Source organism: Amia ocellicauda, chromosome 3, assembly GCF_036373705.1.
Source record: "Amia ocellicauda isolate fAmiCal2 chromosome 3, fAmiCal2.hap1, whole genome shotgun sequence".
NCBI classification, from domain to species: Eukaryota; Metazoa; Chordata; class Actinopteri; order Amiiformes; family Amiidae; genus Amia; species Amia ocellicauda.
The window spans coordinates 48,710,887-48,733,912 of NC_089852.1; the positions used below are offsets into that span (position 1 = coordinate 48,710,887).

At 41.6% G+C, this 23,026-nt stretch overlaps 1 protein-coding gene across 1 annotated transcript in view; it reads right to left on the reverse strand.

Moving 5' to 3' along the window:
- Nucleotides 1-3,231: 3,231 nt before the first annotated feature.
- LOC136746930 (protocadherin-16) overlaps nt 3,232-23,026 on the reverse strand; it is a 126,628-nt gene continuing 106,833 nt past the window's right edge. The window contains exons 10-21 of the mRNA XM_066699817.1: nt 19,128-19,977; nt 16,605-16,844; nt 15,682-15,807; nt 15,292-15,501; nt 14,065-14,931; nt 13,788-13,901; nt 13,313-13,524; nt 12,276-12,427; nt 11,683-11,813; nt 11,228-11,514; nt 9,533-9,674; nt 3,232-7,100 (exon numbers count right to left, since the gene is read on the reverse strand). Coding sequence (XP_066555914.1) covers nt 4,489-7,100; nt 9,533-9,674; nt 11,228-11,514; nt 11,683-11,813; nt 12,276-12,427; nt 13,313-13,524; nt 13,788-13,901; nt 14,065-14,931; nt 15,292-15,501; nt 15,682-15,807; nt 16,605-16,844; nt 19,128-19,977 — 5,943 coding nt within the window. The 3' untranslated portion in view covers nt 3,232-4,488. The remainder of the gene's footprint in view (nt 7,101-9,532; nt 9,675-11,227; nt 11,515-11,682; nt 11,814-12,275; nt 12,428-13,312; nt 13,525-13,787; nt 13,902-14,064; nt 14,932-15,291; nt 15,502-15,681; nt 15,808-16,604; nt 16,845-19,127; nt 19,978-23,026) is intronic.

A 23,026-nucleotide genomic window follows, 5' to 3' on the forward strand; every position in this document is an offset into this window, starting at 1 on the left:
GCCTTAAAAAAATGTTTGCTCGTTTTGTGATCTTGGTAATTATACATTGTTTTAATTAAAATCACTATGTCAAAAGATCCACCGCAAGCAACTACAGTGGCAAAAATGTGCACTTTCAAATATGGCAGAATTGTACATGACTCAGGCAAAGTGCCCCAACCAATTATAGAACAGTACTGCTATAAATGTAGAATATAGTCATCAACAGGGAAACAACATAATTTAATTTCAACATCTTGTTTAAGGTCTGACGTATCAAATATACTGACCACCTTTAATAATGCACCATGGATTTTCTTTTTTGGGGGGTAGTGAAATTATGCAGCTGGCTTAAACCCATTTGGAAAATGAATGACCGATCAAATGTTTATCAGTGGTGACTAATCTTCACTGGAGATTGATTGTCTCTTCACTGGGTACTGTACTTATTACCGAAAATAAGTACCATATGTGTTATCTTTTAGCTTCAATATACCTCTGTTGATCAACTTTCTGAATGAGTGCCTGGGATAGACTGGTGCCTTACTAACGTTGGTCACTATATTTAAACAACTGGGAACAAAAAGAATTTATTATTTGACAAATTCTGAACAACACAGCCCATAGGCAGACCTTCTTTCCACATAAGTAAAAGTCCATGTTACATATGTACAATTGGTGAATAACTTGGCCCTAAGCCAACAATCATTTCTGGGAAAGAGGTAGACTGGACTACAATTTTCATAATGGGCCAAAGAGAAGGTGTACAGTTTCAAACACAACAAACTCGTTAGTCCTTATGTTTAGTCATGACCTCATTGTGCATATTTTCTTTCTTTTTTTTCTCTCAGAGTAACTTTCAATGCCGCTGGTCGGTCCACACATTTCTCTTCAGAGCTGACCTCACTGTCATGAGAGTCTTGAAAAAGAGCTTAAGGACAAATACAATATCCAATCAGGTGAAAACTCTCGTCAACAGACAAATTGGCTCCTACCTGTTTAAAACTGCACAAAATGAATTACCAGCATTAAAAAAAAAAAAAAAAGTAACCGGGAAGAAACTGGAAGCACATTAGAAGGTAGAAAAATCTTAGCATGTTTTTAGGTGTCAGTTACATTTGTTCATATTTTTGTTTGTCTCTTCTTTCTTGGTTTATCTTGGCTTTTCTTGTCAATGTGTGAAGCCTGATTATTTGATCGATTCTTCTCTGTTCGTAGAAAACTTATTGCTTTGTCCTCTCTGTAGAGGCAATGAGGCAGAAATCCGTCACAGATGCACAGGAAGGATACGGTGGAAGAACATCCCAGTTACTGAGCTACGGCAACAACATAATATACGTCTGTACGTTTCTCATCCCGTTATCACTATACATTAAAAAAACACAAACATTTAACCACCTTCAAATTCACAAATTCAGTGTTTCCCATGGAAAAGATTATGTACACACTGACAGAATGCAATGTTATAAGATACAAAGCAAAGATGGAACAGTTTGCATTTCTTCCAGTTTTTCTGTACAGCGTACAGACCGGTCTGGAGTTCTCCAGCTGAGACTTTTCTTAAGAATTTGAAAGTTCTGTTTTTTGGGAGGATTGTTTTGATTTGTAATAGCTGCCATCAACTGTTACAACTCTTGGAGTCATCCAATACATAGTTATTCATTCTGCACTTGCAAAGTCAACCTAGATATACAAACTGCTTGCGGTTACCCCTAAGCTCCCAACAGGACTCACTGTCTGACTAATCACATTTGAATGAAGATTCAGTAGAACTTGGAGCATGTCCTGAGATGACCAGGATTTCAAGGAGTATTTTCAAATGAGACTGTTATATAAAGCTCTATTGACCTTGGACATATTGATTGTATTGTCAAAAAGAAAAGCTGAATTTTGCAAGGGGATATAGCTATATATATATATATTGGTATTTTTAGTGCTAATGTTTTGATTCTGAATGAACCGTATATATACCTGTAGCTGTATCTATATTTACAACAATTTAAATCGATTTTCTTTTTATTTGTTGTTATTTTTATTATTATACTAGAAAATAAATAACAGAAGCCTGTAGGGAGCTTTAATTGCTGCTATGCAAATGCTGTTTAAATCCTCGAAAGCGCATATCTTCACCTCTTAATCGTTTATGAGGATTTTGTCACACTTCTTGCATCACTTAATGCACAAGGGTCAATTAAACCTGAAGCAGTAGTACTCGGTGAAGCAAATGCAGTCAAAAACTGTGCAATGAGAACGATCCTAACTGTCACACTTAGGAAACATCAACTCAGAACAGACTGGGGAGAAAAATGATGCAGGGCAATCCGCGCACTACTGCAGTCTGGCGCTTGCCTCGATCTCTTTGTGAGGTATCGAAATCAGTTGTAATTAAAATCCGAACTGACATCAAATTAACAGAACAACTTAAAACCTTTACATGTCTCATGGAACGACCTACTATAGAACACATTTCTCATTTTACATGTAAATAACTACCTACAAAATACGAAACTTGAAGCAATAAATGTTGCTGAGTCCTGCTCCCAAGAGCCAATCTTGCTGAAGCACAGACAGTGGTCAGAAAGCAAATTCCCAGTTAAAATACAATGCAAGCAGCAAGTGTTGAGGTTGGTTAACCCTTCCTTTTCTTTCTGAAATATCTTTTGAGTATTTCCATGGTCCCTCATTGTGAATTGTCTATATGGTCAACACTAAATGTACGTCAGGAACAGGAGGGACGTCTCCGTTACAGAGTGTCCATTGACAGTGGAGACAGACCTCTGTAAATCAAGATCAAATGCTTCTCGCAGTGGCTTGGCAAAAACAAAGAAAAACTGTACAGAACATTATAAACTGGTTTAGGAAGAATCCCAGGAGTATAAGTTATGGAAAGCCAGCACTGCTGACTGTGTTTGAACCTGAAGATAGGAAAAACTGTATCTTAGTGGTCCTGGTTCCTCTTCTTGTACCACTGTGGTCTGTTAAGTCAGTGGCCATGGCCCTCTTTAGATGGCTGTTACTGTGTTTACAGTTTGGTCAAGATGAACACAAAAATCCCCATAATGTCTGTAAAGATTGAGTCTGGGTACATCCATTCTTCCTTTGTAGTGTAGCGAGCAGAGTTTTATAAATATGTATCAAAACATTAACAAAAAAATAGTTGTCCAATCACCAATGGCACAGACATCAATACTCAATACAAGCACACTGAACATAATCCTGGCTACAAAATTTCAAATGAACAAAACTAAAACATACAAACCTTTGCATACATACCCATATGTATATATTACACAGTGACAACCCCCATAAAAAAGGTATTGCCATGCTGTAGTCAGTTTTATAAGGAAAAAAACAAAAACAAATAAATGATCACTTCTTTTCTGCTTGAGAAAACAGCCTGGCTATCTTCCTGTGCAGGTGCAAATACTGATTATTATACATGTACTATACATATCGAACACTGATAGGTATTTGTTTCAGCGATACAAGTGGTGGGGTCAGATTTTGTTGTTGAACAAAAAGCTGAAATAAGATGACAATAGCCATATTGCCCTCAAAATAATACTGAAAAGCTTCAGAACTAGCATGGTCAATTCAAGGAACATAGACTCTCCCCTCTCTCTGGCCAGCCAGTGAGGTGACACATACACATACAAACACACACACACACACACACACACACACACACAACTTTTCTCTACAGACATCCAAATAGGGAGTTACTGACATAAAATACTGGAAAGAAATCTATCATAAGCACCATCAATGTAGGGATACCCACAGGAACATCAACAGTGGTTAGGAGGTTCATGCCATGGCAAAGGTGATTGTTGAATGTTTTTTGAAACAGTAGATAGTTTAGAGTTTAGAGTCTGGGGAAATTCACAACAGCCCAACATTAGTAAAGGTGCCTGCTTTCTGTGAGCTGCTTTGCCTTCTATATTGGGAATCCAGAACAAGCATGTATAGAAACATCTTTGCTTGATCAGCGTTGAGCTCCACTGGCACTTAGGATTCCGTGTCAATCTTGTCTCCCATGTGCAAAAGCACTGAGAGAGCCTAAGAAACCACCATAGCTGTTGATAGTACTCAGTGATCGTATCCTTTTTGATGCAGGTGTGCTGGTGTTCAGACATCCCCTCTGTGGCATTCCTCGATTATTGAAAAAAATGTGCAGTCAATCCATTCGTAACAAGAAGAGGAGGTTCAGTCGTTGTGAGTCAGACAAGTGACCAGTCAAGTGACCCCACAGAAGGGGATGCTTTTCTTGAAAACTCGGAAGAACTACAGCATCCTTCGAGAAATTCTCCCATCCTGTCATTACTCTCTTCCATGTTTAAGTGAAAGCCTGAAAACTCAGTCATCCCCATTTTTTTTTTTTTTGTTTGTTTTGTTCTTCTAAGACTTTCAATATATATTCTTCAAGTTCAATGGTTTAACCCCCAGGTACTTTAGAAGTGTGTTTTTAAAAAGGGGTTAATTACACCACAGTCCAATAGCTAAGAATTGCTAAATCCTCATTTCAGCTTCTTCTGGGTGGTCTAATGAATGCTCAGCAGTACTGATCATGGAAGCTGAGGGTCCCTGGGTGACACCGAAGGGTGAAACGGCAGGTGATCGGGCTGCCAGGGGCGAGAGGGAAGGGGAAAAGCTGGGGGACATAGCTGCAGAGGAAATGGACCCCTCATGGCTGATTGGAGAGCGTCTGAGGGAAGCCAAGTGAGGAAAAGTCCGACCCACAGCTGGCTTTGGTGGGACTGACTTAGCTCCTGGGTGTGCCACAGAGGTTATGAGTGGCGGTGGGTCGATTCTGGGCTTGGGATCTGCCTTTGCTTTAGGCTGGAAGGGCCTCCGTGGGTTGGGGGGTGCACTTTCGTCTTTTAGCCGAGCAATCTCTGTGAAAACGCTGGCCAGGGGCTGGAACTGGGGGCACCAGTTAAGGAGGTAATCCCAATTGTAGCTTCCCCGCAGTTCCTCATCGCTGGCCACAATGGCGGTAAGGGAGCCATCAACAGCAGGTTTGCCATCCTCAGGGAAGGCATAATCCTTAGGGTGTGAGATGTTCAGCCCCCGTCCAACCCCCAGGTAGCCACCACCTTCATCTCTGTAGATTGGATGCTGGCCAGGTAGCAAAGTGGCACTGAGGCTCCCAATTTTCTTCCCTTTGTACCACTGCCCAGCTTCCATCCCTGGCTCACAGGAAATGTCTGAAAGCTGGTCGGCATCCTGCTGGATTCCTGAATCAGGGCCACGCGTGGAGAGATGGTCCTGCATGGAGGACGAGATGCTTGAGACCCGCGGGTACTCGTTGATCATGCGGATCTCATCATCCTCTGCCGCCTCTGCTTCTGCTGAACCCCGTCCGCTGGAGTGAGAGGGATCAAGGGAGCCTCCTCTGGCATAAGGCCCCCCGCCTGCTCCCCCTTGCTCACCAGTGTATCCGGGAAGAGTCTGGTGGTAGATCCTCTCACCTCCAGCAATCTTGGCATCATCCAGCTTCTGCATGGCGGTTCCTGAGGGCGCATTCCTGCTGGCTGACTCTTCTTCTTTCATCTTCCTCCTGGATCTCACCACAAACAAGGCCACCGCAATCACAATCAAGATGACGACCACTCCGAGGGAAGCCGCTATGACACTGATGAGCAAAATGTTCACATCGGGTGCTAGGCCAAAGGAGGTCTGAGTGACGTCAATGGTAATTGGGGCGGTGGTCTTCCGCGAGGATTCTAGTGGACTGTGAGCTTCAACATCTACAGTCATTTGCCGCGCTTCCCTCTTTGATCGGCCAGACCCACTATGCCTGCTTTGGCTGTCCATCTTCAGGAAAATCACTCCTGTGGTGGTGTTGATGCCAAAGAAAGGTGAGTCATTGGCAAAAGAGTAGAGGACAATTCCATCCACACCCTCATCTTCATCACTGGCCTGCACTTGTCCGATACTCTGCCCTTTTTTGGCTCCCTCTGGCACCTCGAAAGAGAAACCCGAAGAGGTAAAAACTGGATCATATTCATCTTCTCCTGTCACATAGACTTGCACTGTGACAGTTGCAGAGTAGTTGCCTGAATCTAATGCCAGAGCTACGAAGCGAAAAGAGTTCACCTTTTCAAAGTCAAAGGTTATGCGTGCTCTGACTTCACCAGTACTTTGATCCACGGAGAAAGAGTCCTTGCCATCACCAGTTTTGTCCACCATATAGTAGCGCAACTGTCCATAAACCCCTGTGTCTAAATCTATGCCATGAAGCACAGTGACCAGTGCATTGGGGGGCTTGTTCTCTCGAATACTAGCAGTCAACGTCTCCAAGGGGAAGTAAGGTTTGTTGTCATTGATGTCTTTCACATCCACATTGACAGGAGCCAAGGCATAATGGCCCTGGCCATCTGAAGCTTGAACAATGATCACATGCGAAGACTGCATTTCACGGTCTAATGGTCGCTGCAGCCTCAGAGCTCCTGTCCACTTGTCAACAGTGAAGAGCTCCATCTCATCTCCAGAGCTAATGGCATACTGTATCTCGGCATTGGGAGTGGAGTCAGGATCGGTGGCAGACAAGCGCAGGATCTCAGTGCCGGCTGCTGCTCCTTCGCTCAACACCACACTGTATTCGGCGCGCCCAAAAGCCGGGGGGTTGTCATTGGAGTCGGTGATGGTGATGACAGCCGGGACGCTGGAGCTCCTCTGGGGGACACCGCGATCTGACACCACTACGGTGAGGTTGTAACGGGAAACAGACTCGAAGTCCAGCTGCTCCACCAGGATGAGAGTGCCCACTGTCTGGAACCCCCGTCCCTCGATGAAGCGGACGCTACTCTCGATCTGGAAGGCGTTTCCTGTGTTGCCGCTGGCTATTGCAAAGTCAAAGCCGCAGTTTTCCCGAGAGAGGTCCCCGTCAACAGCCTCCAGGGTCAAGATGGTGGATCCTGGCAAGCCGTCCTCAGAGATCGTTGCCTTGTACTCGGATTGGTGAAAGGTGGGTGCGTTGTTGTTGGCATCAGAGACCTGCACTTGGACAGTAGTGATGGACGACAGAGTTGGGGTCCCTCCATCACGAGCCTCTATCACAACACTCACAGAGAGACGCTCTGGATCAAATTCTGCCTCCTGGTTGATAAACAAGGTACCTGAAGGACAAGATGCATAATGTTTAATATACTCTCAATGACAGTAATCATGTGCTATTACTGCCTACTCTATGCTATAATGCACTTCTGTTTATTTTGTGCATCACAATCACCATTATAATGTTTTATGAGATGTATTCATTCTTTTACCATAGTATAGGGCTGGAAATGTATGCCATAATAACACAACAAGGAAAAAAGTGATTGGATGCTTCTCTTTGTTATGGATCATTACGAAAAAAAGAATGACATATATGGGAATTTATAAAGAAATAAGTCTATAATTTGTACTTGGTGTGAAGGATACCTTGCTGCAGTTGGTAGGAATAATAACATTCAAACTCGTTAATGGTATTTCAATTTTTACATACTAATAGCTTTCAAATACAGGGATTTTTCCATTGAATTATAATAAGCGTGCAGCTTATAATACTAAGTATATTAGTGAAGCTGGTAAGAGCGTTAAACCTGGGTCCTGCAAGGCAGACGTGAGGTTCCTCATTATTTTCCAAATCCTAAGCAGTCAGAATCTCTGCCTTATACTTGTATTTTATCAATTCATAAGAAAATAAAAAGTTATGTATGATTATTCTGTCAATCAAAGGGCTGTGGAACTAGAGGTTTTGAATCTGAAGGAAATATTGAAAAGACTGGGGCTGACACTGTCATATTAAAAATGACACCATATTAAAAGCGGACTTTAAATGTCTATGTCTTTTTCAAAAGCAGTGTAGCCAATTGATCCAATAATGTATTTATTCTTCCATATGAAGCCTTACTTTGATATACTGTTTGAAAGCTAAAATAAATGTTATATGTCATATATCACAATTTTGCAAGTTAAATCATGAACTTCATTGCATTTCAATAGTGGGAGGGATCTTTTCCCCTTTACAATTGTATATTCATGTTTTTTTGTATCATATACAAATACTGTGGTGTGTGTGCGTGTGTATATATATATACACTCACCTAAAGGATTATTAGGAACACCATACTAATACTGTGTTTGACCCCCTTTCGCCTTCAGAACTGCCTTAATTCTACGTGGCATTGATTCAACAAGGTGCTGAAAGCATTCTTTAGAAATGTTGGCCCATATTGATAGGATAGCATCTTGCAGTTGATGGAGATTTGTGGGATGCACATAAAGGGCACGAAGCTCCCGTTCCACCACATCCCAAAGATGCTCTATTGGGTTGAGATCTGGTGACTGTGGGGGCCAGTTTAGTACAGTGAACTCATTGTCATGTTCAAGAAACCAATTTGAAATGATTCGACCTTTGTGACATGGTGCATTATCCTGCTGGAAGTAGCCATCAGAGGATGGGTACATGGTGGTCATAAAGGGATGGACATGGTCAGAAACAATGCTCAGGTAGGCCGTGGCATTTAAACGATGCCCAATTGGCACTAAGGGGCCTAAAGTGTGCCAAGAAAACATCCCCCACACCATTACACCACCACCACCAGCCTGCACAGTGGTAACAAGGCATGATGGATCCATGTTCTCATTCTGTTTACGCCAAATTCTGACTCTACCATCTGAATGTCTCAACAGAAATCGAGACTCATCAGACCAGGCAACATTTTTCCAGTCTTCAACTGTCCAATTTTGGTGAGCTTGTGCAAATTGTAGCCTCTTTTTCCTATTTGTAGTGGAGATGAGTGGTACCCGGTGGGGTCTTCTGCTGTTGTAGCCCATCCGCCTCAAGGTTGTACGTGTTGTGGCTTCACAAATGCTTTGCTGCATACCTCGGTTGTAACGAGTGCTTATTTCAGTCAAAGTTGCTCTTCTATCAGCTTGAATCAGTCGGCCCATTCTCCTCTGACCTCTAGCATCAACAAGGCATTTTCGCCCACAGGACTGCCGCATACTGGATGTTTTTCCCTTTTCACACCATTCTTTGTAAACCCTAGAAATGGTTGTGCGTGAAAATCCCAGTAACTGAGCAGATTGTGAAATACTCAGACCGGCCCGTCTGGCACCAACAACCATGCCACGCTCAAAATTGCTTAAATCACCTTTCTTTCCCATTCAGACATTCAGTTTGGAGTTCAGGAGATTGTCTTGACCAGGACCACAGCCCTAAATGCATTGAAGCAACTGCCATGTGATTGGTTGGTTAGATAATTGCATTAATGAGAAATTGAACAGGTGTTCCTAATAATCCTTTAGGTGAGTGTATATATATATATACACACACACACACACACACACACACACACAAAATTATCTTGCCAAAGTATTCCAACACGCTACCTGATATAAATTGTTTTAAATATCTTTTATTGCACTTTTAACATATTCCACCTCATTTTTATTCTACAGTATTTTGGGCTTCTCTTCAGAGGCTAGTATTGGGCATAACCGTGATGACTATTCCATGTGAGCTTACTCATAATAATCAAAGCTTTAAAAAAAATCTTACCATTGCTTGGGTCGATATAAAAGCCATCCCTGCTAGATGACATCACCCTATAGGTGACCTTCCCGTTCTCTCCCGAGTCCTGGTCAGTGGCGGTTACTGTGACAACAGGACTGCCTGGTGGTGAATGCTCAGGCAGTGTAACCTGGGAAACCATAAACAGGATGATTTCTTTACAATGTTGTTTTGACATAAAACATATAATAAATACTGCACAATGCCAAGAGAACTAGAATGACGAAAAAGCAAAGCATGGTGAAGGGTGGTGAAAAAGAGGGGAGCACAATCACATGACAGCTATGTTAAAAGTAGGGGAAGAGCATGGGTAGCTTCCTAATTTCTCTGGAAATGAACGAGCACGATATTGGTTAAAATTAGCAGGGAGCTTTAGCTATATGCCAGCTAGTGGTAGGTGAATGTAGAGCAGTTTGTGTGTGTGTGACTTCAATCCAAGATAGTGAAAATATAATTGAAAGATAAGAATGCTTTTTAATCTACTAAAAATGTAAAAGTAAAACTATTTCCAGACCTGTGTGACATCCTATTTTCTCAGTTAATTCATTTCAATCTATAAATAATTGAAAAATGTTGAGGAATATATTTAGGTGAAGAAAAAAAACAAGAGGGTTGGAATGTGTTTCTCTCGGTTAGGTTTCCATTTTGACTAGCTGCAACACTTTTTTTAATTAATTGGTGTGTGTGGGTGTGTGTGTGTGTGTGGGGTGGAAATACCCTGAGGACAAAGACTTTGGGACACATTAACTAGACTATTAAATTGAATGGGGTTTGAAGAATCTTTAGTATACAAGTTCCAAAGCACACATTTTAAGTTACCTTAGATCTCTTAAGCAGCTGCTGATATTAACTGCAGCTATGTCTGCACACAAATGGATATAGAATTTTCTCCTCTCTGCCGGGGGGGTAAAACTTTCACCCAGAGTTTGTTTGATATATGCAACTCATTCTATCCATGACGGAAAGAATGATGAGGAGAAAAGAAAACCTTAAACGAACAGCACAAGTGAGAGTTATTCAGTGGCCGACGGAGCAGGAGATTGAAAATAGGTTTGGCTTCTTCCCAAAGTACGGTAATAGTGCACTACTGTGGTTAGGTGCTTTTCTGTAATCAATGTCAAGCTCAGATTATCCCATTCCTTTGAAATAGAAAAGTTTATATACAATATATGTCGTCAAATACAAACGTTCTTATTAGTCGGGCTGTGTGATATGGGTTGTTATTCCACACACATCAACCTACCTTTCAACGCTCTCTATGCCAGGTCTGTTTTTAATTCAATTTGAAGCCAGCCCACTCACTAGAAGATGTGTTCTGTTTGTACTCATAGATGTAAGGAAACCATGTGTGATCTACCACAGTGCCTAAAAAGAATTCAAAACTGATTGTTTTCTGTCTCCCATCACATTTTGACCAAGTGGCCTTTTATACAATTTCCACATAAATCCTCCTGGTTAAATCCTTACAAATGTGTTCAGTATTTGATACCTTTTTTCCTGTGGGGGAGGCAACTACATTTCTGTACCCACAGAGAATAAAATGTAAAATTAATGAATTAGCTTTGTCATTGAAGTATCTGAACGTGAATGAACAAATCAAGACAAATAAAAAACATACGTAAAGAGAGCTGATCAGGGATGGACATTGGCAATTTTTATCTTGGAGGAAAGCATGTTGAGTACCTGATACAAGTCCTGGGTGAAGACTGGTGCGTTGTCGTTGATGTCCTCCACCAACACAGTCAAGTTGGCCTCACTCTCGTGTTTGGAATCGGAGGAGCGGATGGTCAGGGTATACCATGTCCTCTCCTCAAAGTCCAGGGGACCGGTCAGGGAGATGCCACCCCCGTATCGGTGGATCCCAAACTTTCCCAGGGAGTGGTTGTCAAGCTGGAGTGTGTAAGAGAGTGCAGGGCCAGAGTCCACGTCATTTCCTGTCACCTGGGTGATCTCAGTCCCTATCAGGGTGTCTGGGGGAAAATCCGGAAAGATACCGTATTGAAATAATACCAAATGGCGACCAGTTTTGTTCCAAAATCAAAAACAGAAAACTGAAATAAAAAGAAACGTTAGCACTCAAAAGAAACTGAATACATATTCCAGTTTGTCTGCTCCAAAGCAGCTTTCACTCTACTTACTCTCGGGCACTCGGACTTCGCGTGGCAGGGGGATTGTGGGACTGTTGTCATTCAGGTCCACGATGATCACAGTGAGGGTGGCGGTCCCTGCTAGTCTGGGGCTGCCCCTGTCGGTCGCTGCGATGACAAGCCTGTGCAACAAACCAAGATCTTAGTCAAGCTGCATATTTCTACCCATCAGTATTGTATTTATTCTCGATGAACAATAGTTATCATTATAAACACTGGTAACTAACCTCCCCTGATTTGTCTGATCATATCACTCTTGGTTAGTTGGTTAGTTTCAGAGCCTTTAGCTGTTATGTTGCCCCATTTTTAGAATACATTTTTTTATAAACTACATTGAAAACCTTGTTCGACGTGCTTTCTTGCAATGTGATTGTAACTCTATTCATGTTTTCTTATTTAAAATGTTTGGCTCTGGAAGTCATTGTTTTTAAAGGGGCTATATAAGAATACATTTGTATTGTATTGTGTGGAAAACTACATAAAACATTATACAAAAAGCGCAATGCAAGGAGATGTACTTCAGATAACAGTGGGACCCAAATCAGATTGTAATAACCAGTAAGCATACAAGAGTGATCTCTTACTTGGTTTGTGTCCAGATCTCTCGGTCCATGATGGCTGCGGTAGTGATGCTGCCATTAATGGGGTCAATTTTGAAGAGGCCACTCATGGAGGATGACTGGATGGAATAGGTGACCTGGCCATTTTGACCCTGGTCGGGGTCATCTGCCAGAACCTGGAAAAAACATACAATGAAAATAAAACACATAACCTTAAATAAAAAGGAAAATGAAAAAGGACAGAAGCTATGAGATGACCTTTCCAGTGCAATTCAACAAATTCAATGCTATAGATTGATAGTAGGAAAAGATTTATGATTTTGGAGTATAGCATGTGGTATAGTAACTGTAATACTTAAAAATGAGGGGCAGTAAATGTTTTCTTGTAACAAGAAACTCTCTGCCCTTAAGTGAACACTCCCACACCGATCATTCTTGTGCCTTGTTTTACTGGATACCAAAGATAGAACAAGGGCAACAAAAGGTTAGAGTTATGGTGTAGAAACTTGCTTGGCCAGGTCCATTTTGAAAGCTGTTGTTCATGCATACCATTGTATTTGTATGCTTACAATCTAGAGTAAACATAATCTAAAACTGCTTAAACTCAAGTAATGCATTAAATACAGTATGCAATCACTTAAGGTTTATAATTCAATTGTTTTGAAAATTCCAATCTACAGAGAATATCTAATGAATGAATGTCATCTGTTTCTTATTGAAGCGAATCATCTTATAACAACGAAAAAAAGGACACGAACGAACTGGGTAAAGCACAATATAACCCTATAGTATCAAGGAAAATGTGAGCAAAAGAGATTTTGTGGCAAATAATAAAATGTCATATGGAATTCAGATGGAAATTGCAGATTGTTTCCAATATTTTTAGTTCCATATTGCCACACAGTTTGTGAATTTCTACCTACACAAGCAGACATGGGGGATGAATGTGGAGTGACACTGAAGAAATCTCAGAGTACAGAGACTGCAGGTATCAGATATTTCCCTCCTCAAGGAGACTGCAGTGTGTGGGGGTGCTTGCCCTTTCCCTGTGCTGCCTTTACCTGAATGATGGGAAAGTCATAGCCCTGTGCCTCCCGTATGTAAGCGATGTAGTTCTGCAAGTGGAATCGAGGCAGGTTGTCGTTCACATCCTGGAGAATGAGGTTGATGGCCATGTAGGAATTGGAAGACACAGTCTCAGCCTTCACCACTAGGCGGAGCCTGGGAGTCTGCTCAAAGTCCAGGCCTTTGGAGCTCTGTACCCAGATTTCACCTGTAAACGGGGAGCAGCATAATTCTGTCTTAAGGTGTATCCATTAAACCAACCAAACCAAACATTTTTTAAGATAGCTGTAGACATTTCCAGCAGATTTCAGCACAGGCACTGTCAGCAATCCCATCCCATTACATTGGAAGGGCCTAATTGAAGCTGCTGCAAAGGATCATGGTAGAGCTGGATTACAAACTCAGGGAATGGAAAAGCCAGAGCTCCCTACCCCCAGAACACAGCATTGAACTATCCTCATTGAGGCTGACCTGTACTGGGGCTGATGTGGAATGACTGCAGTCTGTTTCCACTGAAGAGGCTGTAGCTGATGCCGCGATGGGAGCCATCAGGATGCTGTGCCTGTATCTGCACCACTGTTGTACCTAGGAAGGCAAACAAAAGTCAAGTTGCTACGTCCAATATCAGATTAATCACCTGTGCCAAATGCCCAAAATAAAATTATTTCCAGCATGCATGGCACCAGGATTTATTTTCCTTCATCAGATATGGAATTTGTTATGCAATCCATGGGGCATTCTTGCTCACCTGAGGCCGCGTTCTCTTGGAGGGAGACGTCTTTGGCGTTGTGCGAGAACCGGATGCCTGTGTATTCCTGCTCCTTGACATAAATTACAACCACACCAACGGAGGACTGGGCCGGGCTGCCTTGGTCAGTCGCCTCTACAAGCAGGGTCCTCTGACTCTGTGACAGAGACTGCAGCTTCTGTGTCACCTGGATGTCCCCAGTCAGGGAGTTAATGGTAAACCCATGAGCAGGGGTGGCAAAGCGATAGAAAATTGACCCATTGGCACCGAAGTCTTTGTCCTCTGCTCTCATGGTGGCTACCACCTGGTGATTGGACACACTGCTGCTGGAGATGTTGATGATGACCGGGTCTTGAATGAAGAAAGGAGCGTTGTCGTTAACGTCCTGGATGTTGACCATAACCTGAGCCGTTGAGTTCCTGGGTGCGGCGGGGGATGAATCAACAGCGTGTACCAAGAAGCTGTACACAGCCTGCTTTTCTCTGTCCAGATCTCCAGATGTGGTAATTCTGCCCGTTTCCTGATCCACGTTAAACATGCCTCGGGAGTCACTGCTCAAGTAGTAAAGAACTTTCCCATTGGATCCATCATCCTTGTCAGTGGCCGTCACTTCAAGCACGAGGGTACCAACAGCTGTGTCTTCAGGGACATCAATGGTATATGAGGTCTTCCCAAACTGGGGGTTGTTGTCATTGACATCCAGGACCGTCACCTCTACTCTGGCTGTACTGCTGAGCTGGGGTTTCCCACGATCCCTTGCCACAATGGTCAAAGAATAGCTTGCTATCCTTTCTCTGTCAAGGGGCTTTGAAGTGGAGAGCACCCCAGAGTTGCTGTCAAGATGGAAATCAAGGGCTGAATCGCCGTCTAGAGTGTGACAAAGCAAGGAAAGGAAGCGAGAAAGAAACAGCCACAGACAGACATTTGTTACCAATTTATCAAAACATTAAAAATAGAAGGATCTGTTTTGGTGGGGAGGAAGTAATTATAATAATCAAAAAGGATTGTTAGAATGCTAGATGTTTATAGGCGATTTAGTGTTCCAACCTGTGCCAGTACTTGACACCATGCCACAATTACTACTTATGAAAAACATCTCCTTTTTGTAAAAAAAATATAAAATAAATAAAGTACTCTGACAGCATGTGCTTTAATGGAAATTTTGGCTTTACTATCTGTTTCAGTGATCCAGGAAGTGACAAAATCCTAATCTCCATTGCTCCTTACCTATTATCTTGTACTCCATTCTGCCATTCTCCCCAGAGTCCTGGTCTGTGGCCTTGAGTGTGAAGAGTTCCAGAGGCTCCAGATTTTCTGGCACCTCCAGGCTGTATATATCCTTCCCAAATGTAGGAATGTTGTCATTCTGGTCCAGGATTGTGATCCTAACTGTTGCCTTGGCAAAATTTGGAGGGAGGCCGCCATCTCTTGCATACACTGTAAAAGGTCAATCAAGGACTCAGGAAAAAAAAACTTCTCCATGGAGCAAAGCCATAGCAACCACAAAAAGCTACACAATAGAGCATTAAATGACTCAAGCTTGGCCATGATTCCTTTCTTTTCTTGTTTTCTGTTACAAGACACTAGCTGTTCCTACCACTGCCACTGCGACATTACCTGTAACAGTGTAGTGGTCCTGTGTCTCACGGTCCAGGGGTCTTGTCGCTGATATGACTCCTGTCACTGGATCTATAGTGAAACTATCATCTGCAATCCCTCCATAGGTCACCAAGCCATTTGTCCCTGAGGGAGCAGTGAACATGACTGTTAAAAATCAAAGAACCTTTATATAATGTTACCAAGCTGCTTCAAAAACGTTGTACTGGTTGATTTATCACACAGACGATGTTCTTTACTTTGAAACATCAGGGAAAACAAGTGAACAAATAACCAAAGCCATAATCCTACCATTGGCATCAACCTCGCTCGATGCCATGTACATACAGCCGTTCTTTTCTGCTGTCTTAGCAGTTAAGGGCTGTGGCTCGAGTTCCAATCTCCGGATGCCAGATTGCGTGCTAGCGAGAATTGTCTGGCACGGTCACCTGTTTACTTCATTAATTGGTCCTGGAGTGAAACTTTATAATCCTTCTGTTTTATGTGCTTCTGACTCAGAACAGGAGGAATGTACCCCACTTCTGCATCCCACACAATTAAAACCAACTGTTGTTGCCCATGACAATTTGGGGAAAAAAGATTGGTATATATGCAAAATGTCATTACAGGACTCAGGAATGAGTATACAGTTGCCGGATAAATCAGATTATGGCATGTGAAATACATCCACCTAAGGAAACAATGCTGTCTTTTTCTACATGTAACAAATACACCATTAGGCTTGTTAGATGAATCATCTGTTTGTGTAGTAAATGTTACATCAATCAGGAAATGTTTATATGGAAAACATTTGATATAAAATAATACACATATGATTTCAAAAGGCATCTTGGACAAAAAGATAGCCTAGCCATACTTTCCTCAATAAAAGGTTTATTTTGCTAGGTTTAGCAAGCTTGTCCGGAATATCCCTTCAATATTACCTTGGTCACGATCAGTAGCCGAGACTGCCAGGACAGATGCTCCGGCTGGTTGGTTCTCTGAGATTTGGGCTTCAAACTCAGTTTTGGCGAACCACGGGGCCTCATCGTTCACATCGATCACCTGCACAGACAGGAGCTGGGTGGTGGAGTGCTGGAGGGAGCTGTGATCCTCAGCTACGATTGTCAAGTTGTAGAGCGCCTGTTCTTCACGATCGAGGGCCTTGAGAATGGAGAGGGAGCCTGGAGATGGAAGAGGGAGTCATGAGAAGGGGTAGCACATTTGTGTTGGGAGTTAACTATTAAATGTGACTCTAACGTACATCTGGAACACAAGTCAAAATATAAATATTTACATATGGGGAGCAAGCCTCATCATTTTACAGCCTGTAAACAATACACACTGTGTGATATCTAGTTGCATTTTAAACATTCAGATTACAGGAAGCCAGTGCAGACAGTCTACTTGCAGGTCAGTTTTTAGTTTGACAAAGTTTGCATTGAAGGAAACAAACAAAAAAAAAGAGATAGCTGAAAACAAATTTGAGTCTCAACTGAGTCAATGCCGAAATTGTTCATAATCTGAAAACGTGCTGGAAAAAGTTTATGAGTAAATATAAGCGAGGACCTGCAGGACCAACCATTTCCATGACTGGTGTACAAAATAGTTAACAATGACACAGATAACAACAAGAATCGCAGAAAACAACAGTACAGGGTTTTTACGACAAGGGCACTGGGGGGAACGTGTTGTGTGAAAATGGCTCCAAGTAATTTGTTTACATGAAGTCGGCCTACCTGAGAGCTACCACCACTGCTGTAAAACAAAACATTTGTCTGACTTTAATGAGTTTTCCACCATGGAGCTCCAGCCAAGGGAGAAACAGTAAACACACAGTGAAACACGCAAGGTTTGCCTGCCTTACCCCACCAGCCTTTAAAATCCCTCCTCTTTATTAATGCAAACTAAGAGGGGTATACTCATATTGATTCAATTTCATTTCTGTGGTTTGAATTTGGCCACTGTAATTATGAAGAAAGTAAACCTCAATGCGTAGAGTAAGAGCTAGTTTTTTTTTCTCTTTTAACAAGCTTCTTTTTTTTCTTTTCTTGCAAGCACTAAAATAACATACCACTAAATCCTGAGTCTGTTATAAAATAATTAGAAAAACTTTAAGAGCCTGTGAGTGTGATTCCCCCCCTGTAGTCTCTTCTAAAGCTTAATCTCATGTGTCTTTCAAAAAAAAAATGGAGTTTATGCTGGAAGTTTCTCCGTCTGCTTAAAACACCAAGGACTCTTCTTCCACTCTGATAATCTTCCATCGTGTTTTCTCAGGAAGATATCACATTACAATAGCAAAGTGAAAAGGCAAGTGTGCAAAATAAATTATAGAAAACATTGCCTGTTGTTGAGCCAAATACCAAAAGATTAGTTGTCAAAAAGACAGCTCACCCTACCCTAAGTCAATGCTACATTTAATTTACCTAGATGGCCAGAGAAATACTGGGAAATTGACTACACTACAGTTTCTAGGGCATCCAGAGTAATTGGTCTCTTTGGTCTATCCCTGAGGTATTCTGTGAAACTGAGTGCAGGAATCTGAGATGGCAATGCAATGTTTTCCACACTGTTTTGTCTGAAGCACCTTGCTTTGTGATAGATTTGAGTTATCAAGTTGACAAAGGGTGCTGATGCTATATATTTAATTCTAATTGACATTTCAGTGCCTTCCCTGGACTTCATCATGGGGTATTAACATCGGGGAATCAAAGTGTTAACAGATGACAAATGGATTGCTAATTCAAATGAAAGTTAGTTTCCCATGAAAAGAAAGTCGAACCTTAGTGACTGAAAAAAGTTTCACAGTGGCTGCTGTTAATGTAACCGTAATTTGAGAGAAACAGATGCTTTAAAGATTAACCCGCCATTTATTTATTTTTTAAATAAACCGCTCCACTCAAATTTAAGAGGAACGTCTTTTGCGGTCTCTAACCCTAAACATGGATGACATATTTTGTCTGTTTCTCCTCTTTCTGCAGCTTTGAGGGAGATTCAGACTGATCTGCAGCCGACACGCGTCTAAAACACCACAACAAAGGATAGGTGAACTAATGACCCTCTTTTCCTGTTGACACAAAGGTTACAGACAATCCAAAGTAGAAACACTACCATCTGTGCTTAAAGACTTTAAACAATTCCTGATTTATCATTCATATTTTAATCATTTTACTGGCATAAAAAATACTAGAAGGGAAGAGCAGTGTTCAAGTAATGCTGTTGGTAGCAAAACAGATGGTTCATCTCATAGTTAATAGTTCAGAGAGCTTAAGTGCTAAAGAGTAGGTCAAGTAATGTGGGTCAATGGGGCATTGAGTTGGGTTAGACTTGCTTGGGGCCTCTTCTCTTTTCAGATAGAAATCAGTTGAGAGTTTAATCCTCCAAACTATTTTTTTAACTTGATGTCTTGCTTAGCTTAAATACTATAACCCTACACACAACGTTTCATGAAGAAGGAGGTGACTTACCAGTGTTAGAGTTCAGACTGAACCTTCCTCCATTGTTGCCTGCCTGGATTCGGTAAGAGACCCGGCCATTCTCCCCCTGATCGGCGTCCCGTGCCATGACATACAGGACAACGAAACCTACGGGTTGGTCCTCCATGACGCTGACCGCGGGTGGGGAGCTGAAGACAGGCGCATTGTCATTTTCATCGGTCACAAAGATCCGGGCTGTGACTGAGCCCCAGCGGCGCTGGCTGGAGTCGAGGGGGCTGTCGGTGGCCTGGACCACCAGGAGCAGGGAGGAGGTGGTCTCGCGGTCCAGGATCTGCCCCAGAGTCAGTATACCAGTCAAGGGGTCCAGAGACAAGAGGTCGCCGTCGCTTGGCCACTGGTGGAGAATGGAGTATTGGAGTTCGCTGTTGGGGCCGCTGCCATCCTTGTCCACAGCCTGGAAGGCGTAGATGGAGGAGCCGGGATCCATGTTTTCTGGAATCACAATGGTGACTGGGTCCTCTGGAAACTGCGGTGCATGGTCATTGCTGTCCTGGACCTCAATGTCCAGCGTGACGATGCGACTGGTGGGGTAGGCTTTGGAGAAGTCATCTACCTCAACCTGCAGGGTGTAGCGGGTTCCCTGCTCATAGTCTAGCTCTCTGGCCAGGTAGACGTCGCCGGTCATTCGGTCCACCATGAAGGTGCCTTCCATGTCGGTGCCCCCCACCACAGTATAGGTCACCTCACTGTCTTCCAGCACTGGCTGCTGATCATGTGACCTCACTGAGCCAATCACAGAGCCAGGTTTGGCACCTTCGACGGAATTCAGAGTCATAGCAAGGCTGTTAGGTTTAGGAAGTGTCTTACTGGAACTCAGGACCTGCAGTTGACATGAAAAAAGAAAGACACAGGGCTTTTACTTTTGATCATGTGATATCCCCTTAATCACATTTTTCATTGATTCACTTTCTTAGCTCATTAGCTGATTTAGCTTTCAATGTGTCAGTTTTCTTGTTATTCTTGATGTTTGTTCACCATAAATGAACAATTTTCATGTAATTAGCATGCAGATCTTAAGTATCTTAAATGACAAATATTTAAAGGAATGTAGTGATCAGGAAAAAACACAGAAAAGTTCAAGCCCTACACATCTTCAGTTTACAGTCATGATGATTTTCTCGAGGTATTCTCAACTTTTCAGTACTATATATCAATAGCCCTGTCTCTGTTTTGGCATTATGTGACCTAAGTTGCCTAAATCTCAGCAAAATTGAAATATTCACCTGCATGGCCATGTATGTAAGGATCTTTGCATTCATGTGTTGGGACATTGTGTCATTCTGTCTCATTTTCTACACAGAAGCTCAGAATAAGCCAATTACTTTTGACAATGAAATATTACTGCAAGAATATAAATGGGAAAACAAAATCAAATGGCATTTGACATGGGCTACCTTAAACCAATCAGTAACTGCGGGAGAATTAATGACTTTTTAACAGTGCTTAACTACAGCTTGAGTGATCTTTTGCATCATTATGCCACAAATGCAACAGGCCATTGAAATCTCTGAAATAAAAGCACATTAGAAAACATTTTAAGTGAACCACCTCCCCCAAAAAGCAGTCTTTCTGGGCTTGGATAAAAAGCCTGTTAGCGTTAATCAGATTTAATCAGATGTGTTTTTTTGTTGCCAGGAAAAATAATAAAGGATAAAAGTAAACACAATCAGAAAAGGAAATGATTCTAACTTTAAATAAATTTAGCTACAGGGCCCAATTCTTAAAAAGCACATAGTGCTACACTGGTTACAGTCTGAATGATGCTAAAACTAAAACAGCCTTCTACCTAATATGAAAAACACAGACACTTAGATTATTCTCAGAAACAACATATTGTTCTAGTTGATGATGTTTTTCAACGTTATCTGACCAGAGACATCAGATAATTATGGTCAAAGTGGCTAAACTCCAAATTCTGTGTTTGTCAAAAGTGAGTAAGTATAGTTCAGGCATATAAGATAAATACACCGAATTTTGCATTTCCTGTTCCCACTGATTATTCTACAGATATGCAGAGATGATTCCAGTGATTAGTTGATATAGGCATAACAATCAATAATTCCCATGACTCTGAATACTTATGTTTAATACATCCATGCTGGCTGGCATTGTCAAACAAATCTATTACATTTATTTGATTCATAATACAGTAATAACCCTACATGACACCATAGGAATCTATAGGAGTGTGTGAATTACACAACAGATATCCAGCCTAAGCAATTTAATAGATTTCCTATGCAGTTTGAAAACATTCCTGTTCCTATACTATTCTCATTGTATTTTGTTGGCAGTTCATTCTGGGCATGGCTTGTTGAGTTGACTTACGTCAAGGCATCAGCCAGATAATAATAAATAAAAAATAATAATTGTATCTGAGTTGTGACAAAGAAAGAGATAATGGATGTTAGATTGGATATATCTAATGTTATTCTGCAGAACTACATCTAAAAGGTCTCCACACATCCCCCCCCCCCAAAAAAAAGATGTTACTCTGAAATTCATTGAAAATTTGAAATGGTGACACATTATAACAGAATTGAAAAGAATACCATTACATCTTCCAGGCACCCTCTAGATAAAGTACATCAAACTAAGCCTGTGTGCCTGGTATTAGTTCACCTTATATTAAATATTAACTAGATTAAGTTCAGTCGTGCCTTCCAATTGACTGTACTGTACGTGTTCAAAAGGGCTACTGCCTTAAAAGTGTTGGAGCCATTGACTCCCACCTTCATCAGCAAGTCTACAGCTGCACATGATCAGAGCCCAGCTGTGATTATTGGATTCAAAAGTTACATTTTCCATTTGTGAATTGAAATTTCCTTTTTGAAAAGTAACAAAACCAGGGGAGAAACTCAAGGTACTGTGTCTAGAGTTCACAATGGGCTCATGTTTGAAATTACATCCTCACGGACATCTCAGATTGTACTGCAAATGTGGTTTCTTTCAGGTGACATTTTCTAGGCACCTGTTTTTTTTTTTTTTTTTTCCAGAGTTCCCAATACTCCGATATCATTCCAAAGAGTTGGGTTTCAGAATCTCGGTCAGTCTGAAAAATCTCAAAAACCTACAACAGCAAAGTCCCACAGTGCATTTGGTATCACACCTTGAGTTTAGGTTACATGAGTAACAAGCAAATAAACTCCCCCCTGATAAAAGGAAATATAGATTCAAGGCAGAGATTCAAGTCTGTGGTCAGCTAGTCCAAAGGGAAACAAAAAAAGGTTTTGTGTTTTGTTTTGTATAGTTGACTTGATTGCTTATAAGACTACAAACAGTACAGTTTTCCAGTGAACACCTGTGCATTTGATGTCTATCATAGCAGATTGAATGCAGATAAATAACAAGGCTTTCGTTGCGTCTAGCTCTGATTTTTGTTATGAAAAGGAAGGACAGGGAGGGTATTAAGGCAACTAGTTTTTGTTCTTTGTTCAGGGTTTTGTCTTGTACTGGTGGAAATTTTTTATCAACTGACTTGCATTGGAACTTCTGAACTTTTTGGGTTTTTCACTGATTTCATATGACTGGGTTGAAGTCTTGAACTCAACAAAAAGTACAAAAGTGTATTAATTGTAGCTGTTTCGAATTGTGGTCTGTCATGTGGCGAGAAAGAATGAAGTATAAACTGCTTACTCCCTAACAATCCTCACAAAAATAAATCCATTCGAAAGGAAGGGCTTTGTGTACAGCAAGTCTAGTTCTGGTGAGAAGCTGATCTTTATGTGAACCAAGTGATGGTTGGCAAATACAAACGCTGAAATTGCTGCACTGTGGGAGGGATTAAAAGAAGATGGATTAAGTATAACATTGTAAAGTCCATTGATACAATTATGATTTATTTTGTTTGAAATCTGTATTACATTTTG